This window comes from Salvelinus namaycush, chromosome 4 (genome assembly GCF_016432855.1).
Source record: "Salvelinus namaycush isolate Seneca chromosome 4, SaNama_1.0, whole genome shotgun sequence".
NCBI lineage: Eukaryota > Metazoa > Chordata > Actinopteri > Salmoniformes > Salmonidae > Salvelinus > Salvelinus namaycush.
The window spans coordinates 7090448-7113034 of NC_052310.1; the positions used below are offsets into that span (position 1 = coordinate 7090448).

The 22587-nt window shown below is 43.8% G+C and overlaps 1 protein-coding gene across 6 annotated transcripts in view; it reads right to left on the reverse strand.

Annotated features, from left to right (window-relative positions):
* Positions 1 to 22587, reverse strand: part of LOC120046104 (LLGL scribble cell polarity complex component 2-like) — a 36721-nt gene that overhangs the window by 12964 nt on the left and 1170 nt on the right. For 5 of the 6 annotated variants that reach the window (XM_038991061.1, XM_038991058.1, XM_038991060.1 and 2 more), the window contains exons 2-9: positions 8488 to 8606; positions 7852 to 7949; positions 6173 to 6254; positions 4923 to 5038; positions 1050 to 1208; positions 504 to 666; positions 290 to 422; positions 98 to 152 (exon numbers count right to left, since the gene is read on the reverse strand). In XM_038991061.1, the coding sequence (XP_038846989.1) occupies positions 98 to 152; positions 290 to 422; positions 504 to 666; positions 1050 to 1208; positions 4923 to 5038; positions 6173 to 6254; positions 7852 to 7949; positions 8488 to 8562 (881 nt within the window). In that variant the 5' untranslated portion in view covers positions 8563 to 8606. Of the gene's footprint in view, positions 1 to 97; positions 153 to 289; positions 423 to 503; positions 667 to 1049; positions 1209 to 4922; positions 5039 to 6172; positions 6255 to 7851; positions 7950 to 8487; positions 8607 to 22587 lie in introns of those variants that run through there. The other variant, XM_038991062.1, reaches the window with a different exon arrangement.

Here is a 22587-nt window from a genome sequence, read left to right on the forward strand (position 1 = left end):
CTGGACACGGAGAAGACCAGATCTTTACACTTGGATTCATGTGGAACAGGTTGACGCAGCGAGAGGAAGGGGACACAGACAAAGGAAAGAAACTCACCCTTGTTCAGTAGGGAGCTGGATGATTTTAGAGATGGCCTTACAGGGGAAGTGGCCTACACAGGAGAGACAAACCGTCCAATCAATCAACTAACCCCTTCAGCATTCAACCAATACCGTCCTCACCCCCGTCGCTGTGTTCTGTGAGGTTCAACAGAGAGGAACAGGACATTGACTTGTGATGCTCCCTTACCGTACGGTACTTCGGACTTCTCCTGTTCGCTCTGTGTCCCCTCCCCGGCCACCATCCAGCGACAGTAGCTCCCGTCGCTATGGGAACTGAGAACATGGCCGCCGTCCTCCGTCCACCACACGCTCTCTAGTTGCTAGAGAGACACACAGCCAAACAGGAAGTCAGGTCCAGAGCCCTCGAGACCCAGACACCAACACAGAGACTCACACTGTACCTGAGTAGCGGGGATGTGTTTGACGGCTGATTGGCGCTCCAGGTCCCAGATGACCATCATGCCTCGTCCGTAGCCAATCAGAACCTGGCGTGGGTTGACAGGATTCTCCTGTAAGGACTCGACATGCTCCAAGCTCCTACGACCTCCATAGTCCTCTGGTAAACTACAGAGGGAGGGAACGACAGGGTTGGGTTTTAGCATCATTATGGGTAGCCTAGTGGTTAGAGCGTTGGACTAGTAACCGAAAGGTTGCTGGATCGAATCCCCGAGCTGACAAGGTAAAAATCTGTCGTTCTGCCCCTGAACAAGGCAGTTAACCCACTGTTCCCCAGGTAGGCCGTCATTGTAAATAATAATTTGTTCTTAACTGAATTGTCTAGTTAAATAAAAGGTTAAATAAAAACATTAAATGGATCAACTATGGTTGTGTACGTGTGTGAGAGAGAATGTCTGGGAGGTATTCACATTAATCAACAGCAGATCTGTTTAGGGGACAAATATTTCCAACTCAGAGAGCCAATAAAAAGGCTGTGTATGTGTGTGTACCTGTTGGTGACATTCTCCAGGCTAATGTTCCTCTCCTCTAGTTCTCTGAAGCCCGGTACCTCCACCACGAACACGTGTCCCCCCTCTGTTCCCAGAAACAACAGGTCCCCAGAGGAGTGGGTCAGCACCGCCGTCACACGAGTCACACTGGGAGGAGCCCTGACGGAGGGAACGAGAGATGGGTACAGTTAACAGGTTGAATCTGTCAAAGACCAAGTTAAAATAGTCTTGAGGTTGAGGCCTTAAAAAAAAGAATTAAAAAAAGTGTATACAGTAGAAGATATAAGAAATAGTAATGTAAAATAAGATATTTAAAGCTACTCCCTCAAATACACAATGGAGAGGCTACGGTATGATAAAACAATGAAAGCCAAATGACCTGCTCTAAAGCGCAGGAGTATGAAGAACAATGTTGTTATAATGGGACTAAAGGAGGATGAAACAAAAGCGATCAGTCGACGGAGGAACAAGTCAAGGAGTTCATGAAACACAAACTCAAGATGACAGACAGGTGGATAGAACTGGCTGACCGTTTGAGTGGCAGAGGGGAGGGAAGGCCCAGTCCCATAGTAGCTATGCTAACTCACTACCAAACGAAGAGAGCCTCGTTTCAACAGGGTAGGGAGCTGAAGAACACACCCCCTTCTCTATTAATGAACAATTTCCCCATGAAATAGTGGAGACGACGACGTGCCCAGTACCCCACTTTAAAAAGGCTCCGAGCAGAGAAGCAGAATGTTCATGGAGTGGTCGATAAACTGTAGGTAAACAACCAAATGTTCATGGAGTGGTCGATAAACTGTAGGTAAACAACCAAATGTTCAAAGACAGGAAGATTCCAACGTGGCTGTGAGTGGCATCTACATCCTGTTGAAGTAGTGCCCCATAAAACACTACCACATTACAATCATGGATTCATTTTTACAAATGTTTTACATTTATATGCATGGACTTGTTTTATTAATGCATTACGGAACCATGGACTTTACAATGAGGTTGGACATATGGGAAAGCGAATTGAGCATGACGGACTTGTTAAAATGTTATTTAGGCAATACGTAACTTTGGACTATATGGACTTAAAAATGTGATTTTGATTCAGGGAAAGCAAAGAAGGGCAAGGCTGACTTTTATAATTAAATGAATTTATAGATTGCACAGGCAGTATATTAGAAATACCAAGGTTGTTTTTTTGGTTTGATATGGCCTAATTGTAGAGATTGGATATATTATGATTATATTATGGCCATTTTTGGCAGATGTGAATCGGAACTAAAATAATTTAAGATAATGTAATAAATATAAAGCATCCCGAGTGGCGCAGCGGTTTAAGGCACTGCGTTGCGAGAGCCTTCACTACACACCCGGGTTTGATCCCAGCTGTATCCTTTTATGGCTAGTGTGATGCGTAACATTTTTACTGGCAATCATTATTGGCTGTTAGAATGGATGTTCCTTTTTGTTGGAATATAACAGGACATAATAAGGATATGAAATATGTCTCTCTGTTGATAGGCAGCGTGCAGGTGATGGACAAAGAACTCTTAATTTTCTCTAATATTTTAGAACAATCGGATCCAGAGAACTGTGCAGGTCGGGCTGACGTGCTTATAGCCAATCGGATCCAGAGAACTGTGCAGGTCGGGCTGACGTGCTTCTAGCCAATCGGATCCAGAGAACTGTGCAGGTCGGGCTGACGTGCTTCTAGCCAATCAGATCCAGAGAACTGTGCAGGTCAGGCTGACGTGCTTATAGCCAATCGGATCCAGAGAACTGTGCAGGTCGGGCTGACGTGCTTATAGCCAATCGGATCCAGAGAACTGTGCAGGTCGGGCTGACGTGCTTCTAGCCAATCAGATCCAGAGAACTGTGCAGGTCGGGCTGACGTGCTTCTAGCCAATCGGATCCAGAGAACTGTGCAGGTCGGGCTGACGTGCTTCTAGCCAATCGGATCCAGAGAACTGTGCAGGTCAGGCTGACGTGCTTATAGCCTTGCCTCTGATTTTCTTAATATGAGCATGAACCTACAATATTGTGCTGTTATTATTTCTAATATAATCTCATTATTTTACTGACTTACCCATCTTATTTGGTTAGTTCTCTTAAAAAGCACCATCAGATATGCAATAGACGTACAGGGCTTTGAACGTGTGAGTGAAGGGTGGCAGTATTGAATGACGTGATCACGGGACTGCCCATATTTCCCTCTGGCCTACGCCAATTGGCAGCCAAGGGTTTGCCTTAGGACGCAAAGGTGCGTCATGATTCAAGGAGATGGTCCGATGGTCTTATTGACAACAAACCTAGATTTTTTTTTTTTTAAACACTTGATTCAACATGGAGTTTTTCAATTTAAATTATTATACAAAATGCTTGCCACCAACAGAATGCTGTATATGCTTTCGGAAAGTATTCAGACCTCTTGACTTGTTACAGGCTTATTCTTTAAAAAAAATCTTCAATCTACACACAATACCCCAATATTAAAAACAAAAATACCTTATTTACATAAGTATTCAGACCCTTTGCTATGAGACTTGAAATTAAGCTCAGGTGCATCCTGTTTCCATTGATCATCCTTGAGATTTGAATGAAATGCACCTGTGGTAAATTCAATTGATTGGACATGATTTGGAAAGGCACACACCTGTCTATAAAAAGGTCCCATAGTTGACAGTGCATGTCAGAGCAAAAATCTAGCTAAGATGTCGAAGGAATTGTCCGTAGAGCTTCAGGGACTAGTCTGAATGTCCTTGAGTGGCCCAGCCAGAGCCTGGACTTGAACCCGATCGAACATCTCTGAAGATACCTACAAATACCTGTGCAGCAACACTCCCCATCCAACCTGAGAGCTTGAGAGGATCTGCAGACAAGAATGGGAAAAACTCCCCAAATACAGGTGTGCCAAGCTTGTAGCATCATACCCAAGAAGACTTGAAGCACCTTTGGCAGTGATTAAAGCCTCAACAAAGTACTGAGTAAAGGGTCTGAATACTTAAGTAAATGTGATATTTCCATTTATTTTTTATAAATTTGCAAAAAAAACAATTTCTGCTTTGTCATTACGGGGTATTGTGTGTAGAATGATAAGGAGAAAAAAAAAACTTAATACATTTTAGAATAAGGCTGTAACCTAACAAAATGGGGAAAAAGTCAAAGGGTCTGAATATTTTCAGAATGCACTGTATATGGGGCATACAACAATCTCAGCTCTGTAGATTTTGCTGATAAGAGACAGAATCACGAGATTATTTATTCTGGTATTGCTTGTATGTAGCTTGTTTCTGGTCACAGGTTCAGGAATGGTATTAAAAAAAACCCCACTACATTCAATTAAAATTAACCTTACTAATAGCAGTGTCGGGCGATTGTCTAAATCAATCAATAATACCTGTAGGAAAGGTTTTCATCTTTAGCTCAGTCTGTGGATACGATTAAAAAGGCTCCAAACTCATGCTAAACATCAAGGAACAATTGAAATATATGGCACATGGAAACCAAACGAGGTCTATGGTGATAGGTGGGACGGGCTGAGAGGTGGGATTAAAGAGCTCATGTTCGGTAGAGTATTATTGTGCTGTGATTGCTATATAGAAAAAGTAACACGTATGTAAAAATGGACGTATATGTAGCAGAAAAGCATTACAAACTAAAACAGGTGTGTCCTCCGAAGACGTCGGGGTGGTGGATGGGTTAGTTAAACTAAAAATAGACTATTTAAGGTGCATACGTGTTTGTCATTGAACGTGTGCATGTCACCATTTTCAATCCGAGTTCTGTGCCTCTCAGTGCGTCTCTTACCATGGCGATCCAACGAGTGTGAGAGAGAAATCAAGTCAGGAAGTGGTGGGGTGTATGTAGTGTGTGTCTCACCCCGGGGGTCCAGTAAGTGTGAAGCGTCCTATCTCCAGCAGCTCAGAGACTCCTTGGTGAGCTCTGAGGGTCCACATGTGGAGACTGTTGTCATCCAACAGAGTGACCAAGTCAACCTATTCAACACAGACCAACCAGGGACGTTGGCCACAGCTTTACTACTAACATTTCCTGCAATGTCAATAGGACCAGTAATGGGAGCACACAGCTATCACATACAGAACATTTTATAGAACTTTAAAAAGTTAGGAGCACAATATAAAGCCTAGGAGCACCAGAATAGCTGTGTAATTGATTGATTTAGCATAATCAGGCCTATATGAATTCTAGTAACTTTTGAAGCAAGTTGTGCTATAAAGACATTTGATTATTAGAAAAAGCTGAAATGTTGAAAGAAAAACCAGTCAATGATATGAGTCATCTGTGGAATATCGGTTTCTACATCCGTACTACCTAGTGACAAGCATGACATTGAACATTCTACACCGTCTCAAGTTAGTGAGTGACGACATGCAAGAGATCAGTCATTCATACCTATGATCATTGATCTCCTAAAATAAGATATGCCCTTTCCTTTCTGTCTGTGATGTTTAGATGTACTGGTAAAGTTACCAGGAAGTTAGCTAGCTAGCTAACAACAATGCTTAAAGTACAGCAGGAAAATACTTTTGAGGTCTGGGGAAGAAAATATTTTTTGGGGAGGGTATAGTTGCCCCATTAATTAAAAAGAAAATATGGCAACTCAAGAGCCTGGAGTTTGGCTGGCAGTGTTTCTGTACTGCATGTACAATAGCAGAGTTAGCAAAACAAAAGACCACCCGATTGAAACAAATCATCACGATATCATATCATTCTGCCAGGTAAGCCAACGTTGCAGTTCTAATTTGGAAAGTTTTCTGGGAACGCCTTTAGAAATGACTGGCTGGCTACACTAAGTCGTAGACAGAGGGATTCCCATGCCGTCACGTCTTCATAAAGTTACAAGAAATACAAACATCACCGATGCCTTCTTTAATATTCTTTACATGTACGCTTTTTTCTCCAGGGCACTCAAACAACGGCCCAGTGAAAACTATTACTATCTGGGAGATCTCTCTTCCTGGTCGACACTGGTGCTCCTAAAATAAAATGTCAGGTCGCATAGAAAGTGATTTTTTTCAGTAACAGGTGTGAATGGAGGATGAGATAAGGGGTTGCCACAGCACTCTTCAGGCCTGTACAGTAGGTGTGTGTGTGGAGCAGACACTCACCTGCTGTGGTAAGAAGTGGACCTGTGTGACGGCAGCGTTCTCATCATGTAGACCCATGAACTCTACACCTGGAGCCCCATAACTGACCTCGGGTTAAAGAACACACACACGAAACATGCCCCCCCCCACACACATACACCTGAAACATGCCCCCCCCCACACACACCTGAAACATGCCCCCCCCCCCCCCCCCCCCACACACCTGAAACATGCCCCCCCCCCCCCACACACCTGAAACATGCCCCCCCCCCCACACACCTGAAACATGCCCCCCCCCCACACACCTGAAACATGCCCCCCCCCCACACACCTGAAACATGCCCCCCCCCACACACCTGAAACATGCCCCCCCCCCACACATACACCTGAAACATGCCCCCCCCACACACATACACCTGAAACATGCCCCCCCCACACACATACACCTGAAACATGCCCCCCCCACACACATACACCTGAAACATGCCCCCCCCACACACATACACCTGAAACATGCCCCCCCCACACACATACACCTGAAGCATGCCCCCCCCCACACACACACACACCTGAAGCATGCCCCCCCCACACACACACCTGAAGCATGCCCCCCCCACACACACACCTGAAGCATGCCCCCCCCACACACACACCTGAAGCATAACCCCCCCCCCCACACACACACCTGAAGCATGCCACCCCACACACACACCTGAAGCATGCCACCCCACACACACACCTGAAGCATGCCACCCCACACACACACCTGAAGCATGCCACCCCACACACACACCTGAAGCATGCCACCCCACACACACACCTGAAGCATGCCACCCCACACACACACCTGAAGCATGCCACCCCACACACACACCTGAAGCATGCCACCCCACACACACACCTGAAGCATGCCACCCCACACACACACCTGAAGCATGCCACCCCACACACACACCTGAAGCATGCCACCCCACACACACACCTGAAGCATGCCCCCACACACACACCTGAAGCATGCCCCCACACACACACCTGAAGCATGCCCCCCCCCCCCCATACACACACACACACCTGAAGCATGCCCCCCCCCCCATACACACCTGAAGCATTCATACTTACACACGTGTTTCCTTTACTACACTGTATTGAAAGGGTCCACATGCATCTACAGAAAGAGATGGGCTGTTCTGGCTGCCCTGCCATTGGCTAATATTACATTTATTCATAGAATTTGTTTTGTGTTAGAACCGAACAATGTGCCCCATTGTGTGACTGGAGAGTTATAATGACGGGTTATCGTAGGGAATGAATGGGGATAGCGTGCCGACTGGTTCTACACGGTCAATGAGCACGATTGTGTCAGATGAATCAAAACGCACTAAAAACAGAGACACAGAAACACACCATTGTGCCTGTCTGGTACAGTCAGGGCTGAGCAATAGCCTGGAAAAATAACTCCACACAAATACACACTAACCACAGACAGCTAAAGCAGAGGGTAACGGAGACAAACTGGGTCAAAAATGTTGACGCTTAAATGTTGCACTCTTACACAGCCAGCCAGCCAGCCAGCCAGCCAGCCAGCCAGCCAGCCAGCCAGCCAGCCAGCCAGCAAGCCAGCCAGCCAGCCAGCCAGCAAGCCAGCCAGCAAGCCAGCCAGCAAGCCAGCACTCTCCCTCTGAGTGTCTATTGAAGGATACAGTTTGATGGCGCCGGAGCGTGTGCCGATGGCCAGGAGCTGTAGACTGGGACTGAAGACCAGAGCACTGGGCTGGTGGGGAAAACCATGTTCCACCGTCTATGGGGGAGAGGGAGAGAGGGGGGGAGAGAGAGAGGGGTGAGAGAAGAGAAAGGAGAGAAAAAAAGGGGGAAATAGCAAGAAAGAGGAGAGAAAATTAGAGGGGGAGAGAGAGGAAAGCGAGGAGAGGGAGAGAGAAATCTATTGGGTGAAATACCATCACAGCAGAAAGATGTGACCTGTTGCCAGAGAAGAGCAACCACCATTTTATATACAAGTCATATTTATGTTTAGTTATTTCCCCTTTTGTACTTCAACTATTTGCACATTGTTACAACACTGTATATAGCCAGTATATGACAATAGAAATGTCTATTCCTTTTACATTTTTGTGAGTGTAATCTTTACTGGTTATTTAGGATTGTTTATTTCACTTGCTTAGGCAATGTTAACATATGTTTCCCATGTAAATATAGCCCTTTGAATTGAGAGAAGTTATAGAAACTGGCAGGACAAATCAACTGACAATTGTCTGGAATTGGGACCATAATCTGATCTCTGATCTCTACAATAAGGTTGACTCTGTTCCGGCTCTTACCTTGTTGAACCCATAGAGCTCCTGTTTGATCCGATCTCTGTGGGACTCCTGTCCATGTCTCCTAAACCTCTTCATTCTCACTGGAATCTGAGGAGCACACAGGCTCAACCACTACACCGCTACAGAGGGAAGGCAGAGTGAGAGGGACAGAGGGAGAGAGGGAAGGCAGAGTGAGAGGGACAGAGATTAGAGGTATAAAGGGAAGTATAATAGCCTAGCAAACAACAGTCTCCACTCCCCATCTGAGGAACGTGGACGAGAGATAAAGAGAACATAACACTTCCTGGAGGGAAAAAAAGTAACTAAGGAAACAGCAACGAGGAAGTGAAGACTAACAGCTGGGGCTCCTGGAAAAACATGGCTCAGGTGGTGTGTGTAGGCCACTGACAGAGATGAGAGAAAGGAATTCCACAGGCGGAGCATGGCCTACTCTCCTGATCGCTCTGTGGTCCACACACACACACACACACCGCCTCCTACACTGCCTGAGGGGGAAGGGCTAGACACAGACAAGAGCTAGGGGTCAGGGAGAGACCATTGTTCTGCAACACACAGACATTGACGAAAACACCTGTCACACAGACAAGAGGTTTCATCAGATAGAAAGAGGGAAAAACATTTGATGATTAACATTTGCAGAACGTTTAGGGCGTAACGAACCATGACCCGATCACAACCCTTTGAAAGTAAAACTCCTGTAGACAGTTTAAACCGCTGGACCTCATTGTGCCGGGAAGATGAAGAAAGAGTATTGACAGCTTTCTCTTAATCTCGACACATACCACTACATTTCCTAAGCCCCATGGCGTGAAGGAGAGAGGCTTTACGCACAGGTTGGTCAGACAATACTTCAGAGGTCTAATGTCTTCGTCTAGTGGTCTGACTGAACTCAATCCAGGGCTCTAATGTCTTCGTCTAGTGGTCTGACTGAACTCAACCCAGGGGTCTAATGTCTTCGTCTAGTGGTCTGACTGAACTCAACCCAGGGGTCTAATGTCTTCGTCTAGTAGTCTGACTGAACTCAACCCAGGGGTCTAAGGCTCAGAGAGTCTAGTGGTCTGACTGAACTCAACCCAGTGGTCTAAGGCTCAGAGAGTCTAGTGGTCTGACTGAACTCAACCCAGTGGTCTAAGGTTCAGGGAGTCTAGTGGTCTGACTGAACTCAACCCAGTGGTCTAATGTCTTCATCTAGTGGTCTGACTGAACTCAACCCAGGGGTCTAATGTCTTCGTCTAGTAGTCTGACTGAACTCAACCCAGTGGTCTAAGGCTCAGAGAGTCTAGTAGTCTGACTGAACTCAACCCAGTGGTCTAAGGCTCAGAGAGTCTAGTGGTCTGACTGAACTCAACCTCAAAGCTGTGTCTCCCTGGGTGACGACAAGAATGTCCCCCTCAAAAGACCCATAAAAAAAACCTACACAAAACAGGCTAGTGTTTCAGGTCTGTATGACGATCAAGTTTTTTTTTTTTTTTTTTTTTTTTTTTAAATGGGAAAACTAGACTTACAGAAAAATGACAAATGATAATATTGTAGACCGGGATTAAAGTTATTTTCCGTCTTGGCCGACTCAGCCGTCTCATTTTGAGTCGAGACGAGAGACATACTTTTGATATTATTAACACCCTGATATCAGCTGCAGAACGCTGTTAGTCATTAGGCGTGTGAGGGATTATGGGGTAGTGCAGGCCTGACTCACGCCCTCACTAAGTAAACTTCCTCATTTGGATCCGGCAGACGCAGTGGGATGAAGAAGTGGTGCGTAGTAAGGATTTGGGGAGGCTAAACTGAGCCGAGATCTGGATCAAAGAAATAGGCTACATTGATTCATTTGAATAGAAGAGAGGCGATGCTTTAACATGGAATGACTATGATTCCATGTTACATTTTGTGTAGAATTTGCAAGGACCACGTGCGTTCTAGTTCTACCGGCTATTGTGTTCCTCTGTGTGTTCTCCAGTAGAGCAGCAGGGCCAGCAGGATGTCCTAACGTAGGCTGGGTGGAAAAGCAGGACCTTGGTTTCAGCATATGACCACCACCTTGGTCAGTCACCCCCTAAAGCGGTGCTTAGGCTGATGCCAACAGACTCAAGGGAGGACATACCCTACATCACCAGAAGAAACACTCGCCAACTACGTGGTGAATAACTTTAGGCTTTCAACCAGTGTGACGGCAAGGCCTACCCAGTAATTAAACACTAGGCTCCCGTTGGAGCAGAGCAGTCGGTGCCGTTTAAGATGAGGACCATTCTTATTTTTATGACCATGGCAGCATATTACAGCAAATTCCATTCACTTAACGTCAATAGGTTCAGGCTACTACATGATACTAGATTTTCCCTATACCCACCATGAGGTTCCTACAACCTAGCCTATGGAAGGGGGGTGTATTGAAGTCAATGTACCCAGAGGACAGAAGCTAGCTGTCCTCCGGCTACACCATGGTGCTTCCCTACAGAGTGCTGTTGAGGCTACTGTAGATCATTGCAAAACAGTGTGTTGAGTATAGTTTTATCTAAAAGGGATAGCTTTCAAACATTTCCCTATTTTTATGAAATTCACTGAGGATGAGTCCTCCCCTTCCTCCTCTGATGAGCGTCCATTGGAACAGAGTAATGTTCCGAACGGTCAATTCTGCCTCTTTCTCCCACAGCTTTTTTACAGTAGGGTGGGAAAATGTGGCAAACTGAAAATGAGTGACTTCTTCAAGGCTACAGTATAGATACAGGAATCATGTGCACGTAAGTCACACATGACATATCCCAACAGACCTACACTTCCACTCACATCACTGTAGACAGTATTCGGGCCGTCAGGGGGAAGTATCTGTTCCTTACAAGGTCAGGGCCAGACACTAAGTAGGAAACATCCCCGTTGTCAGTGAGTGGACAACAAAGCCATTCTATTAGACTAACAGTGAAATCAGACATGGATTTTCCCAGGAATTCCTGATGGACAGTGCAAATGGAAATGCGTTGAGAAATAGGTACACAGACAGGCGTGTCACATCGTCACACACAGAGCAACTCTGCCAGGGCTGCTAAGCATTTAGTCACTATTTGATTATCATCATCAGCGTTGTAGAAGAGCAAGGCAGGGTTCTCCAGACGGGGGGGGGGGGGGTACACTGCCTGCCCTCCAGGACATCTACAGCCTCCGGTGTCACAGGAAGACCAAGAAGATCATCAGCCACCTGAGCCACGGCCTGTTCACCCTGCTACCCTCTTGAAGGAGAGACAGTACAGGTGCATCAAAGCTGGGACCGAGAGACTTCAGCTTCTATCACCAGGCCATCAGACTGTTAAACAGTCCCCTCTAGCTGGCCTCTGCACAGTACCCTGCCCTGAACCTTAGAGACTACTTTGCCCTATGTACATAGTTATTGAACACTGGTCACCCGTTTACATACCATTTCACCCAATGTACTTGTATATACTGTATTCTAGTCATGGCTCATCCTATATAAACTGATTTTTGTATTTTTCTGGATTGTGTGTGTAGTTTTTTTTTACTGCACCGTTGGAGCTTGAAACTAGTATTGTGCTGCACCAAAACAACATCTGCAAATGCGTACGTGACCAATAAACTGTCATAATAAATTCACACCAATGTCAATAAAGCTTCATAGTCTTGTACATCCTTGACCAACAATGAGAGCAGCGTTGTTTTAAAGAGAGACTGTCCCTAACAAGCAACGTTTTGAAAACAGCCTGGGGGCATCGATATTAATGTTATTCGAGTCACATTTTACTACAAAGTGTAAATAGGATAATTTTGGTCGTAGTCTCACCCCCCCCCCCCAAAATAAATTGAGATTTGCGAGATCATTAGAAGAAGAAAAACATGGTGTCACAGAATGAAGGGTACCGCAACCGTTTTCCTTGGGTTGGGTTTATTTCAATCCTGCCCACAGCTGGCAGCATGGAAATCACCACAAATTCAGAGTGCAGCTGCACACGACCTGATCGTAATACCCATGGTCAATTTGGTTTGACATTCAATATCCCTATGGGGCTCGTTAGGGACCATCAATAAATTACACAATGCACGAGACAATTCCCTTAACCTAAAACCAACTATAAAAATTGGGGCCAAGCTTCCTGCCATTCAGGACCTATATACTAGGGGGTGTCAGAGAAAGTCAAAAAAAATTGTCAGACTCCAGTCACCCAAGTCATAGACTGTTCTCTCTGCTACCGCACGGCAAGCGGTACCAGAGTGCCAAGTCTGGGACCAAAAGGCTCCTTAACAGCTTCTACCCCCAAGCCATAAGACTGCTGAACAATTAATCAAATGGCCACCGGACTATTTACATTAAGACACCACCACATCAACACCATCTCAAAGTAGCCAAGTCAAAATCCATGGATATTTTATATCAACTTTCTTTTGAAATACCTAAATGGACCGTAAATGAACTCAGTACAAACCATCACCCTCATGAACTTAAGGAAATCCCAAATATCATGAATATATTGGAACTAGTGGATATATGGAGGCTTAAATATTCTGACCTAGTTGAATATACAGTCGTGGCCAAAAATATTGGCACCCTTGCACTTTTTTCAAATAATGCACTATTTCTTCCAGAAATCTATTGAAATTAAAACATATTTTGATATCCACATATGCATGTCTTCGGTATGCAGTTGAACAAAAAAAATAAAAAGTGAATAATTTACTAAAGCTTAGCTAATTCCACAAAGAAATCCTAAAATGGCCAGGACAATATTATTGGCACCTTCTAGAAGTAGTTTGAAAGAATTATATTTCAAGCAGGTGATTCTCATTTACTTTGGAATTGAACTCACCTGTGGTAAGTTGCAGGTGCCTGCAATATAAAAATCACTCATTCAACCAGTTTGAAAAGGGGAAAAGAACTCATTCTCCTGATTTGTGTCACTGTGTGTACCGCAATGAGCATGGAGAAAATTCTCTAGGTCAGACTCAAGACTGTCCATGCTTGGTCCAATCTCAAGGCTACAAGTCCATCTCCAGAGACCTTGGTGCTCCTGTTTCCACCATACATAATGTTATCAACAAGGTTAAGGCCCATGCCACTGTAGCCAGCCTCACTGGATGTGGCCCAAAGAGAAAACTTGATGGAAGAATGCAGTGAAGGATTGTTCATATGGTGGAGAAAGCACCTCAGTCAACTGCCACACAGATTCAAGCTGACCTTCAGACACAAGGTATGCCAGTTTCAAATCGCACCATCCATCGCCAACTCAATGAAAGGGGGTTATATGGTAGAAGACCCAGGAGGACCCCACTACTGACAGAGACATAAGTCCTAACTGCAATTTCAAAATCCTTCTGGGAGTATGTCCTGTGGACAGCCCAAATTAGAGTTTTTTGGTAAAACACACCATCTCTATGTTTACAGAAAACAAAATGAAGCTTTCAAAGAAAATAACACCTTCCCTAGAGTCAAACATGGAGGTTCAGTGATGTTTTGGGGTTGCTTTGCTGCCTTTGGCACTGAGTACCTTGAACTTGTGCATGGCATCATGAAATCAGGTGAATACCAAGGTATTGTGGAACGCAATGTCAGACCCAGTGTCAGAAAGCTGGGTCTCCGTCGAAGGTCATGAGTCTTCCAGCAGGACAATGACCTCAAACACACTTCAAAAAGCACCCAGGAACGGCTCAAGACAAAACACTGGACTGTTCAGCATTGAGCCCAGATCTAAATCCCATTGAAAACTTGTGGAGAGATCTGAAAACAGCAGTTAGGAGAAGGAACCCTTCTAATCTGGGAGAACTAGAGCAGAAGAGGAGTGGGCCAAACTGCCAGTACAGAGGTGCAGGAAGCTCATTGATGGTTTTGGGAAGCACTTGATTGCAGTTATTTTGACCAAAGGCTGTGCTACCAAATATTTAGTCTAGGGTGTCAATTGTCAATGCTATGTTTATTTTCTGATTTAAATGGACATATTAAGTTCTGAATCAAAAAGATTCTGTAATATTAACAGCGAAATAAAGAATTGTGGAGACCAAAAACACTGTTCAATTTCAACTTATTTTTTGGGAAAAGTGTGAGTTACTTGAAAAAAGTAATAAATATTTTTGGCCACGACTGTACATGGAGGCTCAATCAAGCTCGTCATCTTGACTACTTTTAAGTCATTCTCGCTGGCACTAAAAGTTTAAAAAGTGTTGATAGGGAACCGAATGTGGACGGACAATCAAATAATTGGCATATACATTACTCTTACAGAATGTCCACGTAGACGACGGTATTGGAAATTGAAGCCTATTGGACGATAACTTGTTTTTAAGCAGGATAAACAGAATAAATTATAAATGACTCCCCCCCCCCACATAATAGGTACAGCAGATACCCCAATCATATGGGCCTAGAGAACATACAATTCAATCATTTTTTAAACAAAAGCCATTTTAGGTCAAAAGAGTTCATATTCACAAAGGAAATAGATGGACTAATGGTACAGATAGATAGCAATACAAAACTACCAGGAGGCACAGAATATGTTAGGAGGAAAAATTTAAAGAAATGAAGGAACTTATTCAAGAAAGATCCAAGTGTAATATCTTATTAAAAAAAATAAAGTGAACTGGATGGAATATGGGGAAAATACAACAAATATTTTTTTTATCTTCAACATAGAAATGCTACCAAAAAGTATTTAATAAAACTTGTTACAAATGGCGGAGTCACCCATGCGTCACCAAACAATAGTTTGAAAGAGGCAGCAAAGTACTTAGAGCATATGTTTTTGCTTCAGCCTCCTCCATTAGCCAAAGTTAAATTGTTTAATAGAAGAAAGAAAATCCTTACAATGTAAAATTAACAGCTGTACAGAAAGACTCATGTGAAGGCCAAATTACAGAGGAGAAACTTCTTGATGCAAATAAAGCTTTTAAGTCCATAAACTCCAGGCCTGGATGGCATACCAGTACAGGTATATCAAACCTTTTTTGATGTACTCAGACGACCATTATTAGGATGTTTTAACCACTCCTATAAAAATGGTAGATTATCAGATATTGGAGGCACCTTAAACTTTAGTGTTGTGATAAAAAAAGCTAAATGCATAGCGCATATATTAATAATTTAAAAAAAGGTATTGTTGGATATTATTCATCCTAAAATCGGAGTTAAAAATAGTTTTTTTTTTTTTTTACATAGACGATACATTGGAGATAATATAAGACAATAACTGGAAAAATAGAACACTGAAATATCTGGGAAACCAGGCCTGGTATTCATAGCTGGCTTTGAAAAGGCTTTTGATAAAGTAGATCTGGAATTTATATATTAATGTCTGGAATATTTCAATTGGAGAGTTTATACAATGGGTTCAAGTTATGAATAGTAACCCTAGGTGTAAAATTGTAAATAATGGCTACTTCTCAGAAAGTATTAGCCTGTCAAGAGGAGTAAAACAAGGTGGTCCACTATCGATCGGCATATCTATTTATTATGGCCATTGAAATGTAACCTATTAAAAAATCTGATCCAACAATAATATCAAGGGGCTAGAAATCCAGGGCTTAAACAAAAAGGTGTCATTGTACGCTGATGATTCATGTTCTTTTAAATCCACAATTTAGATCCTGCCACAGCCTCAGAGGATCGAGACCATTTTAGTGATAATGTCTCACCCCATGTTCAAGAATGGTCCTTTTCCCTTTATTCAGATTACAACCTCTCACTTTCGGTTATTTGAAAATCTCTAGTTTTTAAATAAGCCATAGAAAGTTTATTAGTAATTTGACAGTCCCTAACTAGCCCCAGAGAGGCTATCCATTGTCAAACCAACTTTGCCATGGTCCCACATCAGCCAGCTGAAGCTAATTGGCGAAAGAAGTTTGCTTCAAGACCTAGTTAGGCTGTTAACGAGTTATCCAGAAGGGTGGGTGACTGTACTGTTCTGGCAGAGTGTATTTTCAAACACTTGTGAACACACCCACATTAAACCACCCTCCAAAGTTATGGCCATGGCCGCTGTACTTCTTAATGACCAAACCCAAAAACGAGGCCAAATCAGGAAGTTCAGCCCCCCACTCTTAAAGGGGGGCTGAACTTCCTGATTTGGCCTCGTTTTTGGGCTTGGTCATTAAGAAGTAATGACCAAGTGCAGGTGATATTGCTGCATCTTATGACTCTTTGGGTTGGGCAGAATGCTTATTTTCATATCGGAGCAGCATGTGTAGAGTCTGCAGTCACTAGGGCAACGGGCCTGCCTTATCTGCTTGGAGAAGATGGGGGGGAAGCAGACAGGCGGAGAACAGAGAGAAAAACTAAAGATCAAGATAGGAGTGGCAGCTGTACAGACAAGTCATCCAAAGGGCTTTGAACTTCTCAAACACGGCGGAAAGCCAACAATATGGTGCCGTCACCTTATTAATTCATCCGCATACTTAGATAACGAGCAAGTTCAACTTAGGGAACGCTGAATTCTGCATTTTTCCACGCAGGAAACAAAGAACGTAATAGAAATATCTTGCAGCGTTTTATTAACGCAGATCTAAAATGGTTCTTATGGTAATTTCTGCTCGGCATCACTCATTTTGTGCTTCAGTTTCACTTCACTCGGATGACAATTAACGAACGTGCATTCTAACAGCAGACAGTGCTGACTGGTGTGTAGCTACTTTTCTCTTGGTGTAGCCAAGACGCAAGATTAACTTGAAGCAAAACAATAGGAAATGTAGTTCACTACATTCCTTCTATGGTAAACATACGAAACATGACGGTAATGCATTGTTTTTTGAAAAACATACCTTGCTTTTTCATTTACTTGTGTGGCTGCTAGCCAAATAGTGTTGCACTTCTTTTAACTGATGAATTCTGCTGTTTTCTGCCAAATGTGTCTCAATGTATTTTCTGTGAAGGCAAACTATAGTTGGACGTCCATGATCACGCTATTGAAGCAAAATAAAAAATCTTTCCTTTCAATATAAAAAGCGACTCATCAATACACAGCTGGACTCACCTGCTCCCGCTTTCTCCCGTTGTGCAATTTACAAACACATGACTGGCTCAACTTCAAATAAAGTGACAGGTGAAATGAAGAACGCGATCTGCTTTCTCTAACATATTGCGCAAGTTGATTGCAGGTATTTACTTAAAGTAGCAACAAATATTCAAATGTATTGAGAAACGTCAAATAAATTGATTCAATGGTACTGAATACCATTTATTTTTATTTTTTTTAAACCTTTTTTTAACTAGGAAAGTCAGTTAAGAACAAATTCTTATATTCATTGACGGCCTAGGAACAGTTGCCTTGTTCAGGGGCAGAACGACAGATTTTTACCTCGTGAATTCGGGGATTCGACCTTGCAACCTTTCAGTTACAAGTCCAACGCTCTAACCACTAGGCTACCTGCCGCGGTATACACGGAACACCGCCCAAGCCTAATGACTAAGACAAAATTAATATTAAATTCTTCTGAAATACTTGGTTACGGGGAAATCACACCCATTCTTGGTTAGTTCGCAATCCCTCAAAACGTGACATCAAATTCCCAGCATTCTATCAACTTGAACCATCAGACAGGTGAGAGATGTCAGAGGGAGAAAAAAATACACACTAACGTGTCTGGACAGGGCACCAACACTGCCCGTAAACTAGGCTAAATAACATACTACTACTACTAGAGCCCCGTCTTGAAAACAACATAGCTGGCATTCTGCTTCAGACCAAGTTGCCAGGAAATGCCTGCCATCTTAAATATTCTACTTATATTCTTATGCAATCGCCAGCTATGTCAGGGCTTTAAATTTAAAATATCCTACTAATATGTTACTTCCATGGAACAGTCTCATGAGTCAAAACAAATAGTTGATCAAACCAGAAGAGGGAAATTATGTCCCTTGTTATAAGTGTGGCTAGAAAACTAAAATGAGCCACACACACACACACACACACACACACACACACACACACACACACACACAACCTGTCTGACAAGTGCAGGAATCAACAATACAGTCGAGGTGAATTACCTGTGTTGGCAAGAAAACACCTCTCCCGTCCTCCTCCCAATCCCTTCCCTCGCTCACAGCATAAAGGAGGTGCTCTCCCTCAGTGTCAGTTACCCTCTCCTGACCCCTCTTCTCGAAGAAAGAGGGGGGCTTTTAGAGTCTCACTGACCCTTATAAAAATGTAGTCACGCTTCTTGGTGAAATTGCAAATAGACTCTTAACCGTCGGCCTGAGAAGCCAGAAGAGCGCAGGGCGGAACATTTAGTCGGCCTGCATGAGCATTACATCCAAACATCAGAGAGAGAAAGGGGAAGGCAGCTGCCTGTGTGAAGCGAGTACAGTCTGAACCATAGTCCCTCATTGCAGGGCTATTCTTAGTGATGACTCGACTCCCACTCACTCACTTCACAGTCAGCATGAACTGATGTGGCCTGCATGTTCCAATACGGTAGAAACATATTGCCTTGGTTGAGGTAGAGTAGGCCTAATCACTGATCTGACGAGGTTGAATAGGTGAAACCAACAACGCCATGAGAACCTTTATTTCAAGGGTAACTGGATCAAGGAACAATGCGTTCACTGGGACCCTGTACCACAGCAGTGAGAGGCTGCTCTTCTCGCCGTGTCAGTCTAAGGACAGAAACAAGATAATGTCTGGGTGTGGTCGGCAGGAAGTCAGACAGCGCCGCTCAACCCCTCTTTCCGGTAATCACAGTTCACAAATTGGCCATGTTGCGGTATGGTGACAATGCTACTAGCTGTATTAATGCTCATAACCTACTGTGTGGAGTAGAGTGCACACTGACATTATCATCCCCTTGAGGGATGTTTGATGGTGTTATAATGCATCAAGCGAAGCGTTTCAACAGACTGGGTAGCGTAGGCCTACAGAGTCTTGACTATAGACAGAGGAATTACAGTCCTCCCAACCAAAGAATACGTTACCTTGTCTAGTTGCTCATCTTTTACAGTTGGCCTACTTTCTGACGCTTTAGTTCGCTACCTAGAATGGCACCTAGAGGCTTTAGTAAAACAAGGGAGGTATGTTCACAGCAACTCTACTTCCTCTCATGTCTCACTGGCTAACCACAGACAACTTCTCCTGCGAGGTAAACGGTTCCACATTGGCAAACAGGAGTCAGCCTAACTAGGACAGTCTACGGTATGTGGGCTTAACCAGCCACCGACAGAACATAGGACTTTCAACCTGAGTTTCCCCAACCGCACAAGGGCAACAGGCCCTCATAGGTTTACAAGCTAAAACATGACCCTATCAAGCCTGTGTGGTAAGGGAGTGCGCCTAGGCCACTCGACACAGGCTTGATAGGGTCATGTTTTAGCTTGTAAACCTATGAGGGCCTGTTGTTGCCCTTGTGCGGTTGGGGAAACTCAGGTTGAAAGTTTAAGTTAGACAGGTGAGATTTGGAGAATTTGTTTGGAGAATGAAAGTGGTCACTGGTTCGTCAGTTGCTCATTGTTTTGTAAACTTGCTGTATCTGTCCATCATTTTATGCTTTCCTGTCATTCAACACTTGGCTAAGTAGTAAGCACCCATATCGTGGTCTATAGAGCTACTCTAATGAAAACAAACAGCCATAGAGATTCGATCTCTAGGTTTCCTTGGCTTTCCTTATCAAGACTGATCTACATTTTGTGAGAGGCGGTTGTTTTGATTGGAGAGTTAGCCTCATTTCAGGTCGAAGTTTATCATGTCCCAACAGCTGTGGTATGCTGGGAACAAAGGGGTGTTGTTTGGCTAGCACAGCTGCAGGTGGGAATGAAGGAGTGGGCAGTGCCAGTGGACTGTCTGTCCTTTAGTGGTAGCCTGTCTGTCCTAGTCTTTTTTCCCCATGCATAGAAACCTATAGAAGCTAAATTATTTAGGCGGGGGGGGGGGGGGGGGGCAATAGAGCAAGGTGAGGAGTGAGGTACACCATGTCGTAGTGGTAGGAAAACACTGGCATGTCCAAAGGAACAGCAAGCTTGACTCATTGAGTAAATAGTTGACACCTGTAAAACCCATTAAAAAAAAATAGAAATGAGTGCAAATTAATTACTGCATATTTGCATAGGTTTAATAGAACTGCAAACAGATGACAGGCAGTTGACAGACTGACTCACTGTCCTATGAATACAATCGTAGGTATTCTCACTGTTACCAGAGCCAAGAATAAAGTGACGGTCATGTTTGAACCAAAACAGTCCTATGGTATGGACATTGGTCTTGAGGGCAAGATTGTTGTAATTTTGGTCATGAATTAATCCAAGTCACAACTCCATGCCCCCCCCCCCTCCCAAAACAGACAATTACTCATTGATGAAACCCTACTCTAACGGCGACTCAAAACTATCTCAACCTGTGAGCCGGAGAGACACGCCTTGCTCCTTAGTCCCTACCAACTCCTACTCTTTCCTTAAAATACATTTAAAAAACAAGATCAGCTTTAAAAATATCTTTGTCAGTTCTTCCCTCATGATACAAAATCAGTTATTAGCATAATTTCTAGTTACTTTTTAAACTAGATTCATATCATACATCACATTCACATATACAGTACCAGTCAAAAGTTGACACCTAGTCATTAAAGGGTTTTTATTTTGACAATTTTTTACATTGCAAAATAATAGTGAAGACATCAAAACTATGAAATAACACATATGGAATCATGTAGTAACCAAAAAAAGTGTTAAACAAAACATCTATAAAATAGCCCTAACACAGCCTGGAAGTGTGTTGGTTGGTCATTGTCCTGTTGAAAAACAAATGACAGTCCCACTAAACACAAACCAGATGGGATGGCATGTCACTGTGGGAGCAATGCTGGTTAAGTGTGCCTTTAAATTCTAAATAATTCACTGACAGTGTCACCAGCAAAGCACCATCACACCTCCTCCACACTTCATGGTGGGAACCACACATGTGGAGATCATCCGTTCACCTACTCTGCATCTCACAAAGACACGGCGGTTGAAACCCAAAATCTCAAATTTGGACTAATCAGACCAAAGGACAGATTTCCACTGGTCTATGATTTCCATTGCTCATGTTTCTTGCCCAAGCAAGTCTCTTCTTATTGGTGTCCTTTAGTAGTGGTTTCTTTGCAGCAATTCAACCATGAAGGCCTGATTCACACAGTCTCCTCTGAACAATTGATGTTGTGATATGTCTGTTATTTGAACTCTGTGAAGCATTTATTTGGGCTGCAATCTGAGGTGCAGGTAACTAATGAACTTATCCTCTGCAGCAGATTTAACTCGGTCTTCCCTTCCTGTGGTGGTCCTCATGAGAGCCAGTTTCATCATGGCGCTGGATGGTTTTTGCGACTGCATTAGAAGAAACTTTCAAAATTAGGCTTGGATCACAGTCAGCGTTCCAATTCATTACAAAGGTGTTCGATGGGGTTGAGGTCAGGGCTCTGTGCAGGTCAATCAAGTTCTTCCACACCAATTTCGACAATCCCTTTCTGTATGGAGCTCGCTTTGTGCACGAGGACACTGTCATGCTGAAACAGGAAATGGCCTTCCCCAACCTGTTGCCACAAAGTTGGAAGCACAGAATCATCTAGAATGTCATTGCATGCTGTAGCGTTAAGATTTTCCTTCACTGTAACTAAGGGGCCTCGCTCAAACCATGAAAAACAGCCCTAAACCATTATTCCTCCTCCAAACTTTACAGTTGTCACTATGCATTCGGGCAGGTAGGGTTCTCCTGGCATCTGCAAAACCCAGAGTTGTCCGTTGGAATGACAGATGGTGAAGTGCAATTCATCACTCCAGAGAAGGCATTTCTACTGCGCCAGAGTCCAAATGGCAGTGAGCTTAACACCACTCCAGCCGACATTTGGCATTGCGCATGGTGATCTTAGGCTTGTGTGCGGCTGCTCGGCCATGGAAACCCATTTCATGAAGCTCCTGCTGAACAGTTATTGTGCCGATGTTGCTTCTAGAGGCAGTTTGGAACTTGGTCGTGAGTGTTGCAACCGAGGACAGACAATATTTACACGCTACAGCACTCGGTGGTCCCGTTCTGTGAGCTTGTGTGGCCTACCACTTCGCAGCTGAGTTGTTCTTGCTCCAAGACATTTCCACTTCACAATAACAGTGCTTACAGTTGACTGGGGAAGCTCTAGCAGGGCAGACATTTT